General features: G+C 45.0%; 1 protein-coding gene across 1 annotated transcript; it reads right to left on the bottom strand.

Annotated features, from left to right (window-relative positions):
* Positions 1-1,349: 1,349 nt before the first annotated feature.
* On the bottom strand, positions 1,350-1,979 carry LOC132388870 (erythroblast NAD(P)(+)--arginine ADP-ribosyltransferase-like). Its single transcript, XM_059961296.1, has one exon. It carries the CDS (start codon positions 1,977-1,979, stop codon positions 1,350-1,352), a length of 630 nt encoding a protein of 209 aa, XP_059817279.1.
* Between the last annotated feature and the right edge of the window lie 19,509 nt (positions 1,980-21,488).

Below are 21,488 nucleotides of genomic sequence, written 5' to 3'. Positions count from 1 at the left end.
ACCTATTGAGAGATGCTCTGTGGGTAGGCTGTGGTGTGGCTGCAGGAGGGGCGCATTTTAGCGTCGCCGTGCTGGTGTGATACTTTGATTGTGCGATAGGACTGAAGAGAGACGGACACTGGCATGAGTAATGAATTGCGGCACCGCGGCGTAGCACTGACGGCGTGATCGATTGGGTGATACAATATAATAGGTGGGGAGACATACACAGGGGTATAACACTGGCGGGTAGCATTAGCTAAGAGAGGGATATTGGGGTAATATTGACGGAGTGTCACACCGTGGGAGTGACACTGGGGAAGTACAAGTTGCGTGACTCATTTTGGTTCAGTACTGCTGGACTGATGCCCTGTGGGTTCCTCGAGGTGGAGTCATACACTGAGGGGAATAACTGTTGGAGAGGAATAATGAAGGCTAATCTGCGAGAGTGGGAAAGGACTGATGGCTTGATTGACGTTGGGCAAAGCAGATAAATTAAATGTGGCGGAACATCGATTAACTAACACTCAGGCGGCTACCATAGGTCGAGTGACGTGGGCTATTTCGGATGAAGTGACTCGCCGTCAGATAATACAGAAGGAGGAAAGGGCTGAGGGGCATAAACCATGGAGTTACAGGCAGAGGTGTGGTAACGATGGCGAGACACAGCGAGAGGGAGCACCGATGGAGTGACCCATTGCGAGATGGCGTGCAACATAGACTGGTAAAACCTCTGGGGTGGTGGAGTGGAGTCTGGAACCGATGGAATCAGACACAGACTGATCGACAGGCGCGCTGAGGGCGTGTAGCTAACGATCCTCAAATAATTATTTCACCAGCTGCGTCGGACATCAGATCATATATACTTTGGCGATTTATCAACAGAGTAGACAAATTTCGCGTCAATTTTGAAAGTAGTTTATTAAAATCGATTATATTTTGACAGTGCGATTGTCACTAGACCCTTACAATATTAACTTTTATTATTTTGTTACAATTAAGAGGCATTTAGACCGATGCAGAAAAAGGCAGGGTGCAGAAACCGACGGTCCCAATGTGCCTGAATGGATTAGCGTTGAAGACCGTCATTGATGCATTGTTTCCAGGAGCAGAATCTGTACAATTTGACAATTCCGCAACTGTGTAAAATCTTGTACAAAGCACAATGAGGCTATTCGGCGATTCATTTTAAAATGTTCCTTTAAATCAGCAGTTAATGTCCCTCCCCGCTTCCTTTCTTGATTCCCAAGTCCTTTCATACAGCGCTCGACAGTTCTCTTACATGCAAGCAAGCATTCATACCACCCCTGATACATTGAAACCCCCTGCAGCTCAGCGTAGGTGCGCAGCTGTAAGTAGGCGACCAACATTTAGGCGCAAATATGAACCAGCAGCGCCAGCAGGCACAAACTGGCGGAAAAGGTGGCCCCCGAGCTACGAACCACTCGCATCTCGCCGCCCGCCCCCCGCTCAACTTTCACCCGGACCCCTTTACTCCCCACCCCCTTGAGGAAAACAGTGTCTTTTCCTTTGCTGTTGAGGGAACGGGTGATTTCAAATTCTTCAAAGGGCGGGATGAGCACCTCCTGTTCCGCGGGTTTACGCGAATACTGGTGGATTGCGACACCGAACTGAGATTTAATCTCGAAGAAGGTCTGATCGCCGTACTTCTTGGCGATACTTCTGTCGAGCGACGAAGATGTGAAGGAGCCGAATATCATTTTCGGTTCTTTCGGAAGTATTACCGGTCTTGTAATTCCCCTGTAAGTGGTGCCCGGTGCCTTGCCCGCGATCTCCCTCAGTCTCGCGACCGCAACGGAAAGAAGGTAATGGACACTCTTGAATGGGAATTTAGCTGCGTAGACTGAATCGTCAGCTCCATCCATCCGCACGGCATTGTTGAACTCTTCGTAGAATTTATTGCTTACGCTGTCAGTGTAGGCGTACACGGCTAACAGGTGTTCTCTCCGGAGCCCGTCGGGCGGGCGGATACCTCCCATGCGTTCGAGTGCACATTTCCACACTTCGTTAAGTATTGGATTCTTTTTCCGCTCCACCTCGAGGTAGTCAATGGCCAACTGGTCGGAGGCATTGCTCTGGGTGAAAATGTAGGAGGCGCTGTTTTCCTGCATTCCCAGTGGAATGGCGGCCGTGCTGCGGCCCACATCGCGGGACTCGCCACCTAGGAGTGGGGAGAAGCCAGAATCGCTGTTTAGTCCGGATGTAATAAGAAACGTGAGACATTTAGTAATACAAGGAGCCCCGGGAAATGGATGAAGTCCTTTGTAAATTATTTTCCTCTGCTGTTTTTTATATATATATATATCTAATGGAGATGGAGGTAAGGTCTTTTGAACGACACAGTTTTTTTGTTGGGGGGGCGTTGGGAGGAATGGAAGATAGTACAACACAAAAAAGTTACTAAACGTCTTGACACACTAGCATGTGGTTAAATCTCCAGGTGCATCCATAGCATTGTGGAAGTGAGAAAAGACATGCTTCAGAAAATTAGAAACCGGGTTGGACTCCAACCTCAGCCACTGCCACTGCGTAAAATGCACCTTGGAATAGCTGCCGGGGCCTGGTATTCCACGGTCGGACACCCCCCAATAAAAGAGCGGCGTGGAAGAGATAATTGGGCGCTCTGTATCTGGCCTCGAGTGCGGAGCAGTGACAGAATCATGTTGGATTTGACAGGAAATGTGAACAGGGCTGCTTAAAGGAGCAGTGTCGATGTATCGCTGCGGGTGGCTTGAGCTTTATATTTCTGGAGTTCTTTCGCTGTGTAGTGGGAGGCATGAGGAGGCGAGGTTCCCATCGGTAACAGTCAAGGTCCCTCAGCACATTGTTTTCCACAGACTGACAGCGGATGTCAAACCGTTGGACTCCGGCCACTGGCTGGATTGTCCAATCAGCGTCCCAGAGCATCGCATCGCTGCGTTTCCTCTTCCGGCGGTGCGTTGAGCGGGACAGCAGCGCCCCTCCCTCCCCCGCTCCAGTGAGATGAGGGCGGTTGGGTGGGAAAATAGTTGCGATGGTTGGTTGCGTGTAGGGTTTGTACATGGTTCCATTGCTTCGGTGGGGAGAGGTTACTCTCACCGCAGTTCATATGATAGTCTATGTCGATTGCAGTAACGTACTTAATATGGCTCTACATCTCTTCCGTTAGCAAGAGAGTGGCGTGAAAGTCATTGTCACAGACATCTGTGCAGGTTAAATTAATGGAGGGAGAATGGGTTTGAGAGGGACACTAAATCAGCCATGATGGATTGGCGGAGCAGGCTCGATAGACTGAATGGCCAAATTCTGTTCCGATGTCTTATGGATGGTGCGAAATGAAGAGGGATGAGATTAACCAGAAGGTGTGCTGGGGCGCCAGGGATTGTTCGGAAACCGGGGTGGGCTGGTGTCCGAGTCCTGAAGGTGGCAGCAAATTGAGATAAGTTTGTGTGGAAGGGTGACGTTCTACAGACGGGTAATGTAATGTAAAAAAAAAACAACAGGGACTGTATTGTGTCATTGCACCGCAAAGCTGGAGTGGTGTGCCCGTTTTCGCCGCTACGTCGTGAGACTGGACTGCAGTGAGTGCAGAGGAGTCCCGCTGTGGTTTTATTGGGGATTGATCCGATCCGCTCTGATCAGCGATTCGACGCGTTTGGCTTTGCATTCCCCGCAGCGCAGGGGAATGTTGTGGATGAACTGTTTGCAAAATGACGAGAGTAGATGTAGAAAAGATTTGCCCCATGTGCATAAACCGACCACTTCTCTGCGTAAGGCAAGAAAAGTCCCCCTCAGGTTCCCCGAGTAACTCTCAACGTAAACCTGTGCCGCTTGTTTCCCGATTCCCTACCCCTGGTGGAAATGTGCGGATTCACCCCGTGGTGCTTCTCGGGCTTTATACCCATTGATGCGATCAGCACATTCTCCTGGGCTCGTGTGATGTAAAGCGGAAACTGCTCAACATCCCTCAATAACTCAGTCCATCGAGCTTTGCTAGCACCTGCCTCTATCGCGACATCTGCTTTCCACTTTTCTTCCTAAATATCCCCGGTACTCCTCTACGTTTACTATCTTTTCGCCGAGGCTGAAAACAATATTCCAATTGTGAAATCACAAGTGACTTCTAAAGTTGCTGTGTAACAGCCTCTGTTCAATGATCAGCCTCTTGTCTCATAGCCAGCGCGGCAAATGCCGTCTTCATTAGCCTCTATACCCGTCCCTTTGTCTCTTTGTGATCCAGGTTTCTCTGCTCTCCTGCAGCCATCAGCACCCTGACCAGATCTAAAGGCGATTACACAGATGAGACCCAACACCTGTTTTGTCAAGCTCCATGAAAAGAGTTGAACAATCTTCCCAGTTTCTGTCTTAATGGGTCGAATGCAGAACGCAGATACTTACAGGATGGACCGAGTGTAATCCCAAGGATCAGAACCCAGGAACACAGGAGTTTAGTTTCCATTCCCGCTGGAATAACGAAATCGTCCCAGCGACTGATGAGTTTGTATGGAGACTTCAGTTCGGTTCTCTCAGAAACTTTCTGCAGAAGGGAAGAAAACGTCACCTTAGCCGTTACTGTACTCCCTTTACTTCCAATTTTATCGCGAGTTTGTGGAAGATACCCGCGGCATGATGTATTTTGTTTCACTTCCTTACAAGAATATCAAGCTAAAGTCATTTTGTACAATAAAGGACTCACAGATGAATGGACATCCCGAACGGAGACCTCTTTGGAAGAGCGAAATAGTCGATGCCACTCAACTCTCAACTCTCTGCTACCTGCCTTATACACTAATAGAACCATAAAGCCATAGAACATTACAGCACAGAAACAGGCCTTTTGGCCGTTCTTGGCTGTGGCGAACCATCTTTCTGCCTAGTCCTACTGACCTGCACCTGGCCCACATCCCTCCATACCCCTCTCTTCCATTTACCTGTCCAAGTTTATCTTAAATGTTAAAAGTGATCCCGCATTTACCACTTCAACTGGCAGCTCATTCCACACTCCCACCACTCTCTGTGTGAAGAAGCCCCTCGTAATTTTTTCTGTAAACCTTCCTCCCCTTCACCCTTAACCCATTTCCTCTGGTATTTTTCTCCCCTGGCCTCAGTGGAAAAAGCCTGCTTGCATTCACTCTATCTATAACCATCATAATTTTATATACCTCTATTAAATCACCCCTCATTCTTCTACGCTCCAGGGAATAAAGTCCTAACCTACTCAACCTTTCTCTGTAACTCAGTTTCTCAAGTCCCGGCAACATCCTTGTAAACCTTCTCTGCACTCTTTCAACCTTATCAATATCCTTCCTATAATTCGGTGACCAAAACTGCACACAATACTCCAAATTCGGCCTCACCAATGTCTTATGCAACCTCACCAGGACATTCCAAATCTTATACTCAATACATTGATTTACAGAGGCCAATCTAACAAAAGCTCTCTTTACGACCCTATCTGTCTGTGACTCCAGCTTTAGGGAATTTTGTGTCTGTATTCCTAATGTTGAATGATTATGCAGTTTTTCTTGAACTTCCAATGCCGAACCTGGCAAATTACATCTACCAAAATGAATCCACACTGGACTTGTTTTCCCGATATCCTCATTCAGTGTCCTGTCCCAGATGGGACGCGTTTTGTTCTGTCCACTACACCGCAGGCCATTACGTCAGCGCCACCCCGCAGTCTCGGACACGATCTGCACTCTACCGTTGTGTGTCACACAGTGAGTGGGAAAGGACTGTGTGCCCGCCAACATTTCTCCACGGTTCATCACTCCATCAGTACCACCCCGCAGGGTGCCACTCCGTCACCCCTACCAGTCGCTCCATCAGGACAAGCCGTCAATGCAACAGCAGATCAGGCTATACTATGAGTATAGGTTGAGTGAACTCAGCCTTTTCTCGTTGGAGCTGTGGAGGATGAAAGGTGACCTGATAGAGGTGTGTAAGATGATGAGAGTCATGGATCAGGTGAATGGTCAGAGGCTTTTTCCCAGCTCTGAAACTGCTAGCATGAGAGGGCACAGTTTTAAGACACTTTGATGTAGGTACAGAGGAGATGTCAGCGGTAAGTTTATTTTTTCCCGCAGAGAGTGGTGAGTGCGTGGAATGGGCTGCCGGGGGCGGTGGTGGTAGCAGATACGATAGGTCTTTTAAGAGATTCCTGGATAGGTACATAGGGCTTGGAAAAATAGAGGGCTATGGGTAGCCCTAGGTAATTTATAAGATAAGGACATATTCGGCACAGCTCTATGGGCCAAAGAGCTGCATTGTGCTTCAGGTTTTCTATGTTAATTTGTTTCCATATTTATTCACGGGATGGCACTCCATACCTACTACCTACGTTCCATTATCACACCAAAATGCGACACAGCATCGGCCCTTTGCTCCTTTGTCTTGTGAGGGAAAGGAGGGAAAACAGCATATTCTCGACCCGGGTAAATATGTGAGAGATGTTTTCTGTTTACAATTTACTCGTGCCAGGAAACCAAAACAAAGTTCTACTTGGGTCAGTCAACGTCATTTTGCAAGGGTCATATGACGTCTCACGAATTTGATCTTATTGAGGAGGGAAGGACAAAGTTTGTTGAGGGCAGTGGGTATTCTAAAGCAACCCATAATTTTATTTTTAATGGTGCAATTTACATTGACTTTACGACCTGGTTTCAGATTGGGCTTGAACATAGGAGACAAAGAGTATTGCTGTAGATTTGCTAATCTGACTACTCTCAACATAAGCACATGTGGTTTTTATGATAGTAATTATAAAATATACAGGTTAGTTGTTTCATAAGGTTGTAGATAGGCGAATCGATTCCAGAGAAAACGAAGACAGGAAAATGATTTCTTATTTATTTAAAGTTGCCTTCCGGCCCAGCGCGTTGCCCGGTTCAGCAACCCGCCCTTTCAACCCTAGCCTAATGACAGGAAAATTTACAATGGCCAACTTCTCTGCTAACCGATACAGCTTTCGACAGCGGCAGGAAACCAGAGGACAAGGAGGAAACCAACGCCCTCACGGGAAGGGCTTACAAACTTCTTATAATTCGAGCTGCTACGCTGCGAGTGTCGGACTAACCACTAGGCTAACATAGCTGCCCACTGTTTAAACCTACAAAGAGTGACATGGTGCATTTTATAAGATTAAGGTAAAGGAGTGTTGCGTCCAATGGATAGCAGACGCGCATGTAGGTTGGTAGTGAGGGTTGCAACCAGTGCCGAGGCATGTAGATAGGCCGATAAGGACGGTATATGGCATACTTGCTTTTATTGAGAAATATATCTGACATAACCACTATATATACCTGAAATATAATCACTATGTATTAGCTATTTACTATGCTATATAATCACTTCCAGGTACTGAATATTACAATGTATTATTTTACTAGACAAATTTTGCTATGTGTTGTTTTAACTAGATTCTTTATACTCTCTCAGCTGCATACTGTGGCACTTACAGAACACCTGTTTAGTTAGGAGCACTACCAGCTGAGATGTATCCCATGTATTACACTCAGCCTTGGTTTAGTACGAGATAACGGTGGCGGACAGGATGCTGCGAGCAGGGAATGTAATGTGAGGGAGGTTGTCTGGAAAACATAATCTTGGCCAGGAATAAGGCCCCAATGCGAACGGGAGAAAAACAATGGTGACGTACTGCGGGCGAGGCAAGAGCGATTAATTAATTCATATATAGATGATATGCAATTAAAACTCGATTGGGTATGGCGATGAAACCGAAATGTAACTGAGATAAGAAATTACAATAAAGAATACTGTACACCGGAGCTCGGCGGGCTTTCGGTGACAAGTTCATTGATTGTCTCAGCCTTTGTTTACAGATAAAGGTTTAATTTTCTTGAAGAATTGTCTGTGTCTCCAGGGCATTTCACGTAACCACGGCACTTTCAGCCGTCGGTTTGTCGCCGGTCGGATTATTCAGGAGGCGATGTTACATCTGGAAAAAAAAAACTATGGAGCAGCCACATTTGGAGAATAACTGTGTGCATTTGTGGTTGCTGCGTTACAGGGAGGGTGAGCCGGATTTGGCGAGGGTGCAGAGGAAGATTATTAGCCTGTTGTATAAATTAGAGAGCATTAATAATAAACACAGATTGGAAAAAGAAATATGGGATAATTCTCTTTCTTAGAAAGCCGAAGCATGGACGTAGCATGGACAATCTGTCTTCCCTCCAGTGTAGAAATGCTAGCCAACATTTTGGATCGGTGTGTTTAGTTCTTAGATTAGACCGTTTAATTGTTATTTTCATTGCAGTTTAACAATTAGTTTTTTACTCCTATTTTAAATAGTTCACATATGCCGATAACAGTTTATTGTGCATGATACTGGCGACAACATGTACATGCAAGTTCAACGTGCCCCCTAGCGGTTGTATAAATTATGCTTCTGGAAGCTTCAGCTGGTACACTATGATTCTGAATTAGATCCATCTCTTCAGTTCACTTTTATTTACAAATTTAAATGGAGCTTTCATTATCCAGAGACGTTCATAGGGAAAGGAAATTCGGATTGTGACTACTGCTTTGATCTTTAAAAAAAAATAGATTATCAGTTGCAATTCATTTCGGTTGCTGAACAGCCCATTCCCTTAGCAGGACAATATTTTTCGCTTGCACGGCAAATCATTCCGTATCCAGTAAAAATATCGGTTGCGCAGTCCATCAATTGCAATCCAGCAATTCGGTTGCCACACGATCTATGCGCCTGTGCACGTTGGAGGCACCGAAGTTTCTAGAACTGCAGTGCTGCCCTTCGGAAACCCCTGATTCCTCTGCACAGCGGGCAAAACTGAAAGCCCAGATTGACGTCTGCAATTTGGCAGAAGGACGATTTCTACACTGATTCACGATACGTTTTCGGGGACGCTCGTGAGCCTGGAAGCTTACAGAGATGAAGAAGATATTTCACGGCTGTAGGAAGCCCAACCCCGAATGTGGCGACGGATCAGCTTACAGGACGGAGACTGAAAAGTTGGCCGGCCGATGCCACAGCAGCAACCTCTCACTCAATGTCAGCAAGACGAGAAGGAGATTACTGACGACAGAAGAAAGAGATGCAGGGTCCATAAGCCAGTATTGACTGCGGGGGTTGGGGGGGGGTTGGCGTGAGCGGCGTCAGAGCTGTAGAGTGTCAGCATCTTCAAATTCCTATGTTCTGTCGTTTCAGAGGACCTGTCCTTAGTCCTGCACGTAAACTCCTGGTATGGAAACACCAATATGCCATACTACTGAACAGCCCACGAAAGATACGCTCCTCGATGCTGCCTTCAGGGAGAATGGACTGGAGATCAAGGGCACACAGCACCAGGTTCTTGAACGGTGGGGATAGCCTCACTCGGCTTCACTCACGCCAGCACTAGACAGTTCCCACCACGTATGTGGCTCACTTACTTTCAGTTTTCAATCTTTTTTATTGATTAAAAAAAACTTGGTATACAAACAGGAGGAGAATGGCTCTGGTATATATGTCAATAGCAGTACATACAGAAGGTAAAATAAACAATATCAGGATCACACATAGTGTTGATCTACGAAGTATAAATTTGATATAGAATGTTTAATACTCTTATCAATTTATGAAGAAAGGAAGTACTGGCGCTTCTAAAGAATATAAAAATGGATACGTCTCTGAATCCTGACAGGATACTCCCTAGGACCTGGAGGGATGTTAGTGTAGAAATAGCAGGGGCTCAGACAGAGACATTTCAAATGTCGTTAGAAACAGGGATGGTGCCGGAGGACTGGCGTATTGGTCATGCGGTTCCATTGTTTAAAAAAGGTTCTAAGAGTAAACCTATCAATTATCGGCCCGTAAGTTTGACGTCAGAGGTGGGTAAATTAATGGAAAGTATAGACAGGGTCTTATTAGGAACAGTCAACATGGATTTGTCCGTGGAAGGTCATGTTTGACAAATCTTGTTGAATTTTTTGAACAGGTTACTAGGAAGGTTGACGAGGGTAAAGCAGTGGATGTTGTCTATATGGACTTTAGTAAGGCGTTTTACAAGGTTCCACACGGAAGGTTAGGAAGATTCAATCGTTAGGGATTAATATTAAAGTAGTAAAATGGATGCAACAGTGGCTGGATGGGAGATGCCCGAGAGTAGTGGTTGATAACTGTTTGTTGGGTTGGAGGCCGGTGACTAGTGGTGTTCCTCAGGGATCTGTACTGGGTCCAATTATGTTTCTCATATACATTAATGTTCTGGATGATGGGGTGGTAAATTGGATTAGCAAGTATGCAGATGATACTAAGGTAGTTGAAGTAGGTTTTCAAAGCATGCAGAGAGATTTATGCCAGTTTGAAGAGTGGGCTGAACGATGGCAGATGGAGTTTAATGCTCATAAATGTGAGGTGCTACGTTTTGGTAGGAATAACCAAAATAGGATATACATGGTAAATGGTAGGGCATTGAGGAGTGCAGTAGATCAGAGTGATCTAGGAATAATGGTGCATATTTCTCTGAAGGTGGAATCTCATATGGATAGGGTGGTGAAGAAAGCTTTTGGTATGGTGGCCTTTATAAATCAAAACATTGAGTATAGGAGTTGGGATGTAATGTTAAAATTGTTCAAAACATTGGTGAGGCCAAATTTGGAGTATTGCGCACAGTTCTGGTCACCAAATTATAGGAAAGATGTCAACAAAATAGAGAGAGTACAGAAGAGATTTATTCCAACGTTACCTGGGTTTCAACACCTAAGTTACAGAGAAAGGTTGAACAAATTAGGTCTTCATTCTTCGGAGCGTAGAAGGTTGAGGGGTTACTTTAAAGTTATGAGGGAGATAGATAGAGTTGACGTGGGTAGGCTTTTTCCATTGACAGTATGGGAGATTCAAACAAGAGGACATGAGTTGAGAGTTGGGGCAAACGTTTGGGTTAACACGAGGTGGAACTTCTTTACTTAGAGAGAGGTAGCTGTGTGGAAAAAAAGCTTCCAGTAGAAGTGGTGGAGGCAGGTTTGGTATTGTCATTTAAAAAAAAAGGATAGGTATACGGACAGGAAAGGAATGGAGGGTTATGGGCTGAATGCAGGTCGCTGGGACTAGGTGAGAGTAAGCTTTCGATACGGACTAGAAGGGCCGAGATGGCATGTTTCCTTGCCGTAATTATTATATAGTTATATGGAAGGACTATTAGAAGATTTTATATTTAAAAAAAAACACTATTCCAAACAGGGAAAAAGGACTGTGCAGTTCACCCTGAGAGTAAAACCATGATAAGACAGACTCGCTGATCAAATCCGTTTCTGAAAAAAAAATAGCTGGAAGAGACTCAGCACAAAAGTCAGATCGCCTTTTATTGGCTTTCCTCTATCATGTCCTCTCCAGTCTAGAGAAAATAAGAAGTCGGGCATTGGATATGTCCTTTCAATTTGAAGAAATCTGGAGACCTTTTATGGGCTCACTTTCAAATATTCATCATTTGACGCTCTTGATATCTCTGCACAATAGTGATTTTTCCTCCGGAATACCTCCGTCTGCCTCGAACGGATTTTGGGCTGCTGGTCACGAAACCTCCCTGTCACGCGCCACTTCCTTGAAATCTCCGGTATTTGTTATTTAAATTCATGTTTCAAGTCAACTAAAGTGTTCCTCCACAAAGGTTGGCCGAAATGTTTTCTGTCTCCTGCGGGCATGCCTGAGCTGCACAGAAGACCAAGACACGGAGTCTATAGGAAGGAAACAAAAAATGCTATGGTGCACCAGCCAGGAATGGATGGTTTCTTATAACGAGTGCCACCCACAATTGCATGACTCGGCAATTCTGTATTGTCACTAAGTTAGGAAACTCCTAGTGTATCACTGCTTCAGAACAGTCTCCCCGTCAATTACTCGAGCAGTCGTATCTCAGCAGTGTGCGACTCGGTTCTATGTCACTGTATAACTCCAACTACACGTCATAACACCGCATGGAAAGATGGAACATAGAAATCTCCAGCCCATTAAGGCCCAGCTGTCAACAATTTCGTGCTGATTATGTAACCGACTCTTGGAACTGCCTGGAATTATCCTGCCGCATAGCCCTCTATATTTTTCAAAGCTCCATGGACCTACCTAAGAGTCTCTTGAAAGACTCTGTTCTATCCGCCTCGGCCACCGTCGCTGGCCCTGCTTTCCACGCAGCCACCGCTCTCTCAAAGCCTATCAAAGGATCACTACCATTTCGGAGTGTACCGTTGTCTCTGTCCTAAGCAATAGTACATCACCCCGCAGAATTAACCCTCATTATGTAACTCCATTGGCATTGCTCCATAAAGAACCAATCACTCCTTCAGAACAACTTTTAGTGCATTGGCAAATCTGTGCCACAGATCTCTATGGCCCCAGGCTATCCTCCCGTGTGTGTGACGTCATCGGTACCATCACACCCGTCAGTCCATGCTTTGGTGCATCCATCCATGAGTTCTATCCCGCCGAGAGCTTGAGACTGACATCATAGCGCACAAGGGACATACTTCATCAACAGCCTAGCCATTCAGGCAGGTAAATTCACAGCAAGTAGCATATCAACGGATTTTTTTTTAAATTGTAAAACTAAAATCCCTACGACTATGTCAAACCACATAAATTCCGAAGATGCACAAGTGCTAGAAGGAAGCCAACTTCAAGACAACAACAAGAAAATAATGAGATACCAACCATCTACTCCCCACCCCCGAGGCGCAGATAAAAATAGGATTACAGCAACAACTGCTCACCGACTGATGGTTATAGTTATAACACAGAACTCGAGCCTCCACAGAATGCTGAAAGAAGTAATTACAAACGTGAAGAACGAATTTATTGATTACGAAAATATTAACCCCTTTCAATCCGGTTCTTATTTGCTGTACGAATGGCAGCAATTACAGCCTTGAGTCAATTTGTTTAGGTCTCTAACAGCTCGGCTCATTTGGACACTGCATCTTCCCCCTTTATTCTTTACAAAGCTGCTCAGTCTCTGTGGGATGGCAAGGGGTTTGTGAGTGAGTGAACAAACCTTCTCAAGTCCAGCCACGGATTCTCAAGTGGATTGAGGTCTGGACTCTGACCTGGCCACTCCAGGGCATTACCTTTGCTGTTTCCTAGACAATCCTGTTTAGCTTTAGCTTTATGCTTAGGGTTAATGTTTTGCTGGAAAACCAAATCTTCCCCCAAGTCTCTTGCAAACTGCATCGGGTTTTCCTCCAGGATTTCCCTGTATTCTACATCAATATATAGGGGTACCGACTACAGAGGATGAAATATTAGATCTCCTATTAGGAAACGAGTTAGGACAGGTGACAGGTGGAATGTTTTATTTTCCACGTATTGATTGGGACTCTCATATTGTTAAAGGTCTAGACGGGTTAGAGTTTGTAAAATGTGTTCAGAAAAGTTTTCTAAATCAATATATAGAGGTACCGACTAGAGAGGATGCAATATTAGATCTCCTATTAGGAAATGAGTTAGGGCAGGTGACGGAAGTGTGTGCAGGTGAGCACTTTGGTTCCAGTGATCATAACATCATTAGTTTCAATTTGATCATGGCTAAAGATAGATCTTGTCCCCAGTTTGAGGTTCTAAACTGGAAAAAGGCCAAATTTGAAGAAGTGAGAAAAGATCTAAAGAGAGTGGATTGGGACAGGTTGTTCTCTGGCAAGGATATGATTGATAAGTGGGAAGCCTTCTAGTGAGAAATTTTGAGAGTGCAAAGTTTGTATGACAGGATTCAAGGCAAAGTGAAAAAGAATAAGGAACCTTAGTTCTCGAGGATATTGGAACTCTGATAAAGAAGAAGAGAGAGAAGTATAACATGTATAGGCAACAGGTAGCAAATAAGGAGTTGAAAAAGTGCAAAAAAGTACTTAAGAAATAAATCAGGAAGGCTAAAATAAGACATGAGGTAGCTTTGGCAGTCAAGGTGAAGGATAATCCAAAGAGCTTCAACAGGTATATTAAGAGCAAAAGGATAGTAAGAGATACATTGGTCCTCTTGAAGATCAGAGCGGTCGGCTATGTATGGAACCAAAAGAAATGTGGGAGATATTAAATGCTTTTTATGCGTCTGTATTTACTAAGGAAACTGGCATGGAGTCAATGGAAATAAGGCGAAGAAGTAGTGACGTCATGGAACCTATATAGGGTATAAGGGAGGAGGTGCTTGCTATCGTGAGTCAAATCAGAGTAGATAAATCCCCAGGACCTGACAGAGCATTCTCTCGGACCTTGAGGGAGATTAGTATTGAAATTGCAGGGGCCCTGGTAAATGTATGTAAAAAGTCGGTATCTACGGGTGAGGTGCCGCAGGTTTGGAGGATAGCTCATGTTGTTCCGTTGTTTAAAAAAGGTTCTAAAAGTAGTCCGGGAAATTATAGTCTGGTAAATTTGAAGTCGGTAGTGGGTAAATTATTGGAAGGAGTACTAAGAGATAGGATCTACAAGTATTTAGATAGACAGGGACTTATTAGGGAGAGTCAACACGGCTTTGTGTTAGGTAGGTCATGTTAAACAAATCTATTAGAGGTTTTCGAGGAGGTGACAAGAAAAGTTGATGTAGGGAAGGCAGTGGATGTCGTCTACATGGACTTCAGTAAGGCCTTTGACAAGGTCCCGCATGGGAGGTTAGTTAGGAAAATTCAGTGGCTAGGTATACACGCTGAGGTAGTAAATTGGATTAGACACTGGCTCAATGGGAGAAGTCAGAGAGTGGGAGTGGAGGATTGCTACTCTGTGGAGGCCTGTGACTAGTGGTGTGCCACAGGAATCAGTGCTGGGTCTATTGTTATTTGTCATCTATATCAATGATCTGGATGATAATGTGGCAAATTGGATCAGCAAATGGGCTGATGATACAAATATTGGAGGGGTAGTGGACAGTGAGGGAGGTTTTCAAAGATTACAGAGGGATTTGCACCAGCTGGAAAAATAGGCTTAAAAATGGCAGATGGAGTTTAATATAGACAAGTATGAGTATTGCATTTTGGAAGGACAAACGAAGGTAAAACAGACAAGGTAAATAGTCGAGCAATGAGGAGTGCAGAAGAACAGAGGGATCTGGGAATACGGATACAAAATTCCTTGAAAGTGGCTTCGCAGGCAGATAAAGTCGCAATGAGAGCTTTTGGTACATTGGCCTTTATAAATCAAAGTATTCAGTATAAGAGTTATGTTGAGATTGTATAAGGCATTGGTGAGGCCGAATTTGGAGTATTGTGTGCAGATTAGGTCACTGAATTACAGAAATGATATTAATAAGTTTGAACGAGTGCAGAGAAGGTTTACAAAGATGTTGCCGGGAGATGAGAATCTTAGTTGCAGAGAAAGGTTGAAAAGGTTAGGACTTTATTCCCTGGAGCATAGGAGATTGAGGGGAGATTTGATAGAGGTTTATAACATTATGATGGGGTTAGATAGAGTAAATGCAAGCAGGCTTTTTCCACTGAGGCTTGGGGAGGAAAAAACGCAAGGACATTGGTTAAGGGTGAAGGGGGAAAAGTTTAAAGGGAACATTGGGGGGGGGGCGCTTCTTCACACATAGAGAGATGAGAGTGTGGAATGAATTGCCAGATGAAGTGGTAAATGCGGGCTCACTTATAACATTTAAGAAAAAAACTTGGACAGGTAGATAGATAAGAGGCGTATGGAGGGATATGGTCCAGGTGAAGACAGTGCGAAAAGACAGAAAAATGGTACGGCATAGCCAGGAAGGGCCGAAAGGCCTGATTCTGTGCTGTAATGTTCGATGGTTCTATGGACAATTTTATGGATATGAATGAGTGAAGAGGAAATGATCTGAAATCGGGCAAACGGAATTTGTATAGGGTGCCATTATTCTCCCGGTAGTTTTACAGCAGGAATCATCCGGAGGTCACGAGACAATAGCATTAAACAATTAAGCATGCAGAGGAAAATTCATGTCAGTCTTCATAAAGCCACCAAAGGAAATACTGCAAGAATAATTCTAACGTTTCTCGCAATTGAGTGAAGAGCGTGCTTAGCTGTGATTGCACCTCCAGTTTTATAAGCCCGACTAAGACATAAATAAGGATGCGATCATTAATAATAAAATGAAAAAAGAAGACCTGAACGAAACCAAAAACTGTGTTCAATGACCATTGCAATCATGTGGTGAAAGAAGACATCCAGGCGTGTTCCTTAGCCTCAAAGTTAAAGGTTATCAATTGAACTTGAAACTTATGGTCTGGGACCCAAGGTTGTTGTCCCTTCTTCCTGTACTAGCTCTCTGGGTATAACTGCGTGGGTAAAACACGGCATTCAATCAATCCAGTAAGGCTTCAGTAGGGTTTGTTAGTCCATCATCGACTCCCTTCATGTCGGAACATACGATTTATCACTTCAACGAGTGATCTCCATGACGTGCCATCCCATCGTGATGTCACTACGAGTCTGTCGGACAAGTCAGTGAGCAAAACCTCCAAATATAGGACTCCGTCAGTATTATCCCAGATTGAACCACTCCATCATTAATACACCAGACTGAAACACTCCGTCAGTATTATCCCAGATTGAACCATTCCATCATTAATACACCAGACTGAAACACTCCGTCAGTATTATCCCAGATTGAACCATTCCATCATTAATACACCAGACTGAAACACTCCATCAGTACTACCCCAGACAGAACAACCCCACCAGTACTACCCCAGACTGAAACACTCCGTCAGTATTATCCCAGATTGAACCACTCCATCATTAATACACCAGACTGAAACACTCCATCAGTACTACCCCAGACAGAACAACCCCATCAGTACTACCCCAGACTGAAACACTCCGTCAGTATTATCCCAGATTGAACCACTCCATCATTAATACACCAGACTGAAACACTCCATCAGTACTACCCCAGACAGAACAACCCCATCAGTACTACCCCAGACTGAAACACTCCGTCAGTATTATCCCAGATTGAACCATTCCATCATTAATACACCAGACAGAACAACCCCATCAGTACTACCCCAGACAGAACAACCCCATCAGTACTACCCCAGACTGAAACACTCCGTCAGTATTATCCCAGATTGAACCATTCCATCATTAATACACCAGACTGAAACACTCCATCAGTACTACCCCAGACAGAACAACCCCATCAGTACTACCCCAGATTGAAACACTCCATCAGTACTACCCCAGACAGAACAACCCCATCAGTACTACCCCAGATTGAACCACTCCGTCAGTACTACCCCAGACAGAACAACCCCATCAGTACTACCCCAGACAGAACAACCCCATCAGTACTACCCCAGATTGAAACACTCCATCAGTACTACCCCAGACAGAACAACCCCATCAGTACTACCCCAGATTGAAACACTCCATCAGTACTACCCCAGATTGAAACACTCCGTCAGTACTACCCCAGACAGAACAACCCCATCAGTACTACCCCAGATTGAAACACTCCATCAGTACTACCCCAGATTGAACCAATCCATCAGTATTACGACAGATGGAAACACTCCATCGGTACAACCCCAGATTGAACCACTCCGTCAGTACTACCCCAGACTGAAACACTCCATCAGTACTACCCCAGATAGAAGCAATCTATCAGTACTACCCCAGATGGAAACACCCCATCTATACTACCCCAGGTTGAACAACTCCATCAGTACTACCTCAGATTGAAACACTCCATCAGTACAACCCCAGATTGAACTACTCCATCAGTACTACCCCATATGGAAACACTCCATCAGTGTTACCCCAGACAGAAACACTCCATCAGTACTACCCCAGACTGAAACACACCATCTGTGCTACCGCAGATTGAACCACTACAGCAGTACTACCCCAGATTGAACAACCCCATGAGTACTGCCCTAGATTGAACTACTCCATCAGCTCTAACCCAGATTGAACTACCCCATCAATACTACCCCAGATTGAATCACTCCAGCAGTACTACCCCAGACAGGGCAACTCCATCAGTACTACCACAGACTGAAGCACTCGATCGTACTATCGCAGATTAAAACACTCAATCAGTATTACCCCAACCCCAGTTTGAAGCATTCGATTGTTACTACCCCAGATTGATACACTCCATCAGTACTACGCCAGATTGAACTACTCCATCATTACTACCCCAGACTGAAGCACTCGATCGTACTACCGCAGATTAAAACACTCAATCAGTACTACCCCAGATTGAAACACTCCATCAGTACAACCCCAGATTGAACCACTCCATCAGTACCACCCCATATGGAAACACTCCATCAGTGCTACCCCAGATAGAAACACTCCATCAGTACTACCACAGAGTGAAACACACCATCTGTGCTACCCCAGATTGAGCCACTACATCAGTAATACCCCAGATGGAAACACTCCATCAGCACTAACCCAGATTGAACCACCCCATCAGTACTACCCAGGACTGAACCACTCCATCAGTTCCACCCCATTGAACCATTGAATCAGTACTACCGCAGACTGATCCACAAATCAGCACTACCCCAGAAAGCACCACCCCATTTATACTATCACAGATTGAAACACTCCATCAGTTCTACGCCAGATTGAGCCACTCCATCATTCCAACCGCAGGTTAAACTACTCCATCAGTTCTACCCCAGGTTGAAACACTCCATCAGTACTACCACAGATTGAACCAATCCATCAATACTACCCCAGATTGAACCAATCCATCAGTACTGCCACAGATTGAACCAATCCATCAGTACTACTCCAGATTGAAACACTCAATTAGTGCTACCCCGGATTGAAACGCTCCATCAGTTCTACCCGAGGTTGAACCACTCCTTCAGTACTACCCCAGTTTGAAACACCCCATCTATACTACCGCAGATTGAAACACTCCACCAGCTTTAGCACATATTGAAACACTCCGTCAGTACTACCCCACATAGAACGACACCATTAGTACGACTACAAAATGAACCATACCATTTATATTACCCCAGATTGAACCACTCAATCAGTACGACCCCAGACTGAAACACTCCATCAGTACTACCCCAGACTGAAGCAATCCGTCTATACTGCCTCAGATTGAACCATTCAATCAGTACTACCCCAGACTGAACCACCCCATCTATACTATCCCAGATTGAAAAAATCCATCGGTACAACCCCAGATTGAACCACTCTATCAGTACTGCCCCAGAGTGAAACACTCCATCTATACTACCCCAGATTGAAAAACTCCATCTGTACTACCCCAGATTGAAATTCTCCGTCTGTGCTACCCCAGATTGAACCACTACAACAGTACTACCCCAGATTGAAACACTCCATCCGTGCTATCCCGGATTGAACCACTACATCAGTACTACCCCAGATTGATACTCTCCATCAGTACTAACACAGATTATACCAATCCATCAGTACTAACACAGATGGAAACACTCCAGCTGTGCTGCACCAGATTGAACCAATCCATCAGTACTACCAAAAACTGAACCACTCAATCGCTACAAACACAGATTGAACCACTCCGTGAGTACTACCACAGATTGAAACACTCCATAAGTACTACCCCAGATTGAAACACTCCATCAGTACTACCCCAGATTGAAACACTCCATCAGTACTACCCCAGATAGAACCAATCCAGCAGTACTACACCAGATTGAACCACTCCGTCAGTACTACCCCAGATGGAAACACTCCATCAGTGCTACCCCAGATAGAAACACTCCATCAGTACTACCCCAGATTGAACCACTACATCAGTACTACCCCAGATTGAAACACTCCATCAATGCAACCCCAGACTGAACCAATCCATCACTACTACCCCAGATGGAAAAAGTCCATCAGGACTAATCCAGATTGAACCACCCCATCAGTACTACCCAAGACTGAACCACTCCATCAGTTCCACCCCATTGAACCACTGAATCAGTTCTACCGCAGACTGATCCACACATCAGCACTACCCCGGAAAGTACCAACCCATTTATACTACCCCAGATTGAAACACTCCATCAGTTCTACGCCAGAATGAACCACTCCATCATTCCAACCGCAGGTTAAACTAATCTACAGCTCTACCCAGGTTGAACCACTCCTTCAGTACTACCCTAGTTTGAAACACCCCATCTATACTACCACAGATGGAAACACTCCATCAGTACTACCCCAGATTGAACCACTCCATCTGTGCTACCCCAGATTGAACCAATACATCTGTACTACCCCAGACTGAAACATTCCATCTGTGCTGCCCCAGATTGAACCACTCTATCTGTGCTACCACAGATGGAAGCACTCTATCAGTACGACCCGAGATTGAACCACTCCATCAGTACTACCCTAGATTGAACCACTCAATCAATACTACCGCAGACTGAAGCACTCAGTCAGTACTACCACAGATGAACCACCCCATCAGTACTACCCTAGAAAGAAGCACACGATCGGTACTACCCCAGGCTGAATCACTCAATCAGTTCTATCCCAAGTTGAAGCACGCCATCAGTACTACCCCAGATTGAAATACTGCATAATTACTACCCCAGACTGAACCACTCTATCAGTACTAACCCAGACTGAACCAGTCCAGTGGTACCACGCCAGACTGAACCAGTCCTTCAGTACTACCCCAGGTTCAACCACTTCATCAGTACTACCCCAGTTTGAAAAACCCCATCTATTCTACCCCAGACTGAACCACTCCATCACTACTACCCCAGATTGATACAGTCCATCTATACTACCCCAGATGGATCCAATCCATCAGTACTACCCCATATTGAAACACTCCATCAGTGCAACCCCAGACTGAAACACTCCATCACTACTACCCTAGTTTGAAAAACCCCATCTCTACTACCCCAGTTTGAAACAATCCATCAGGTCTAACCAAGATTGAACCACTCCATCGGTAAAACCCCAGATTGAATCACTTCAACAGTATTAAACCTGGTTGAACTACGCCATCAGTAGTACCCCAGATTGATCTACCCCATCAATACTACCCCAGACTGGATCACTCCATCAGTACTACCCTAGACTGAGCCACTTCATCAGTACTACCCAAGATTGAAGCACCCCTTCAGTACGGCCCCAGATTGATCCACTCCATCAGTACTACCCCAGACTGAATCACACCATCAGTACAACCCCAGTTTGAACTATTCCATAAGTTGTAACCCAGATTGAACCATTCCATTGGTAAAACCCCAGATTGAACCACTCCGTCAGTACTGCCACAGATTGAACCAATCCATCAGTACAACCCCAGATTGAACCACTCCATCAGTACTATCCCAGATTGAAACTCACCATCTGTGCTACCCCAGATTGAACCACTACATCAGTACTACCCCAGATTGAACAACCCCATGAGTACTACCCTAGTTTGAACTACTCCATCAGTTCTAACCCAGATTGAACTACCCCATCAATACTACCCCAGACTGAATCAATCCATCAGTACTACCCCAGACTGAGCCACTCCATCAGTACAACCCCAGATTGAAACACATCATCAGTACTACGCCAGACAGAGCAACCC

Source organism: Hypanus sabinus, unplaced genomic scaffold (assembly GCF_030144855.1).
Source record: "Hypanus sabinus isolate sHypSab1 unplaced genomic scaffold, sHypSab1.hap1 scaffold_43, whole genome shotgun sequence".
In the NCBI taxonomy this organism is placed as follows: domain Eukaryota; kingdom Metazoa; phylum Chordata; class Chondrichthyes; order Myliobatiformes; family Dasyatidae; genus Hypanus; species Hypanus sabinus.
Note: the sequence above shows the minus strand (reverse complement) of the source record. Positions and strands in the feature narration are given on the sequence as shown.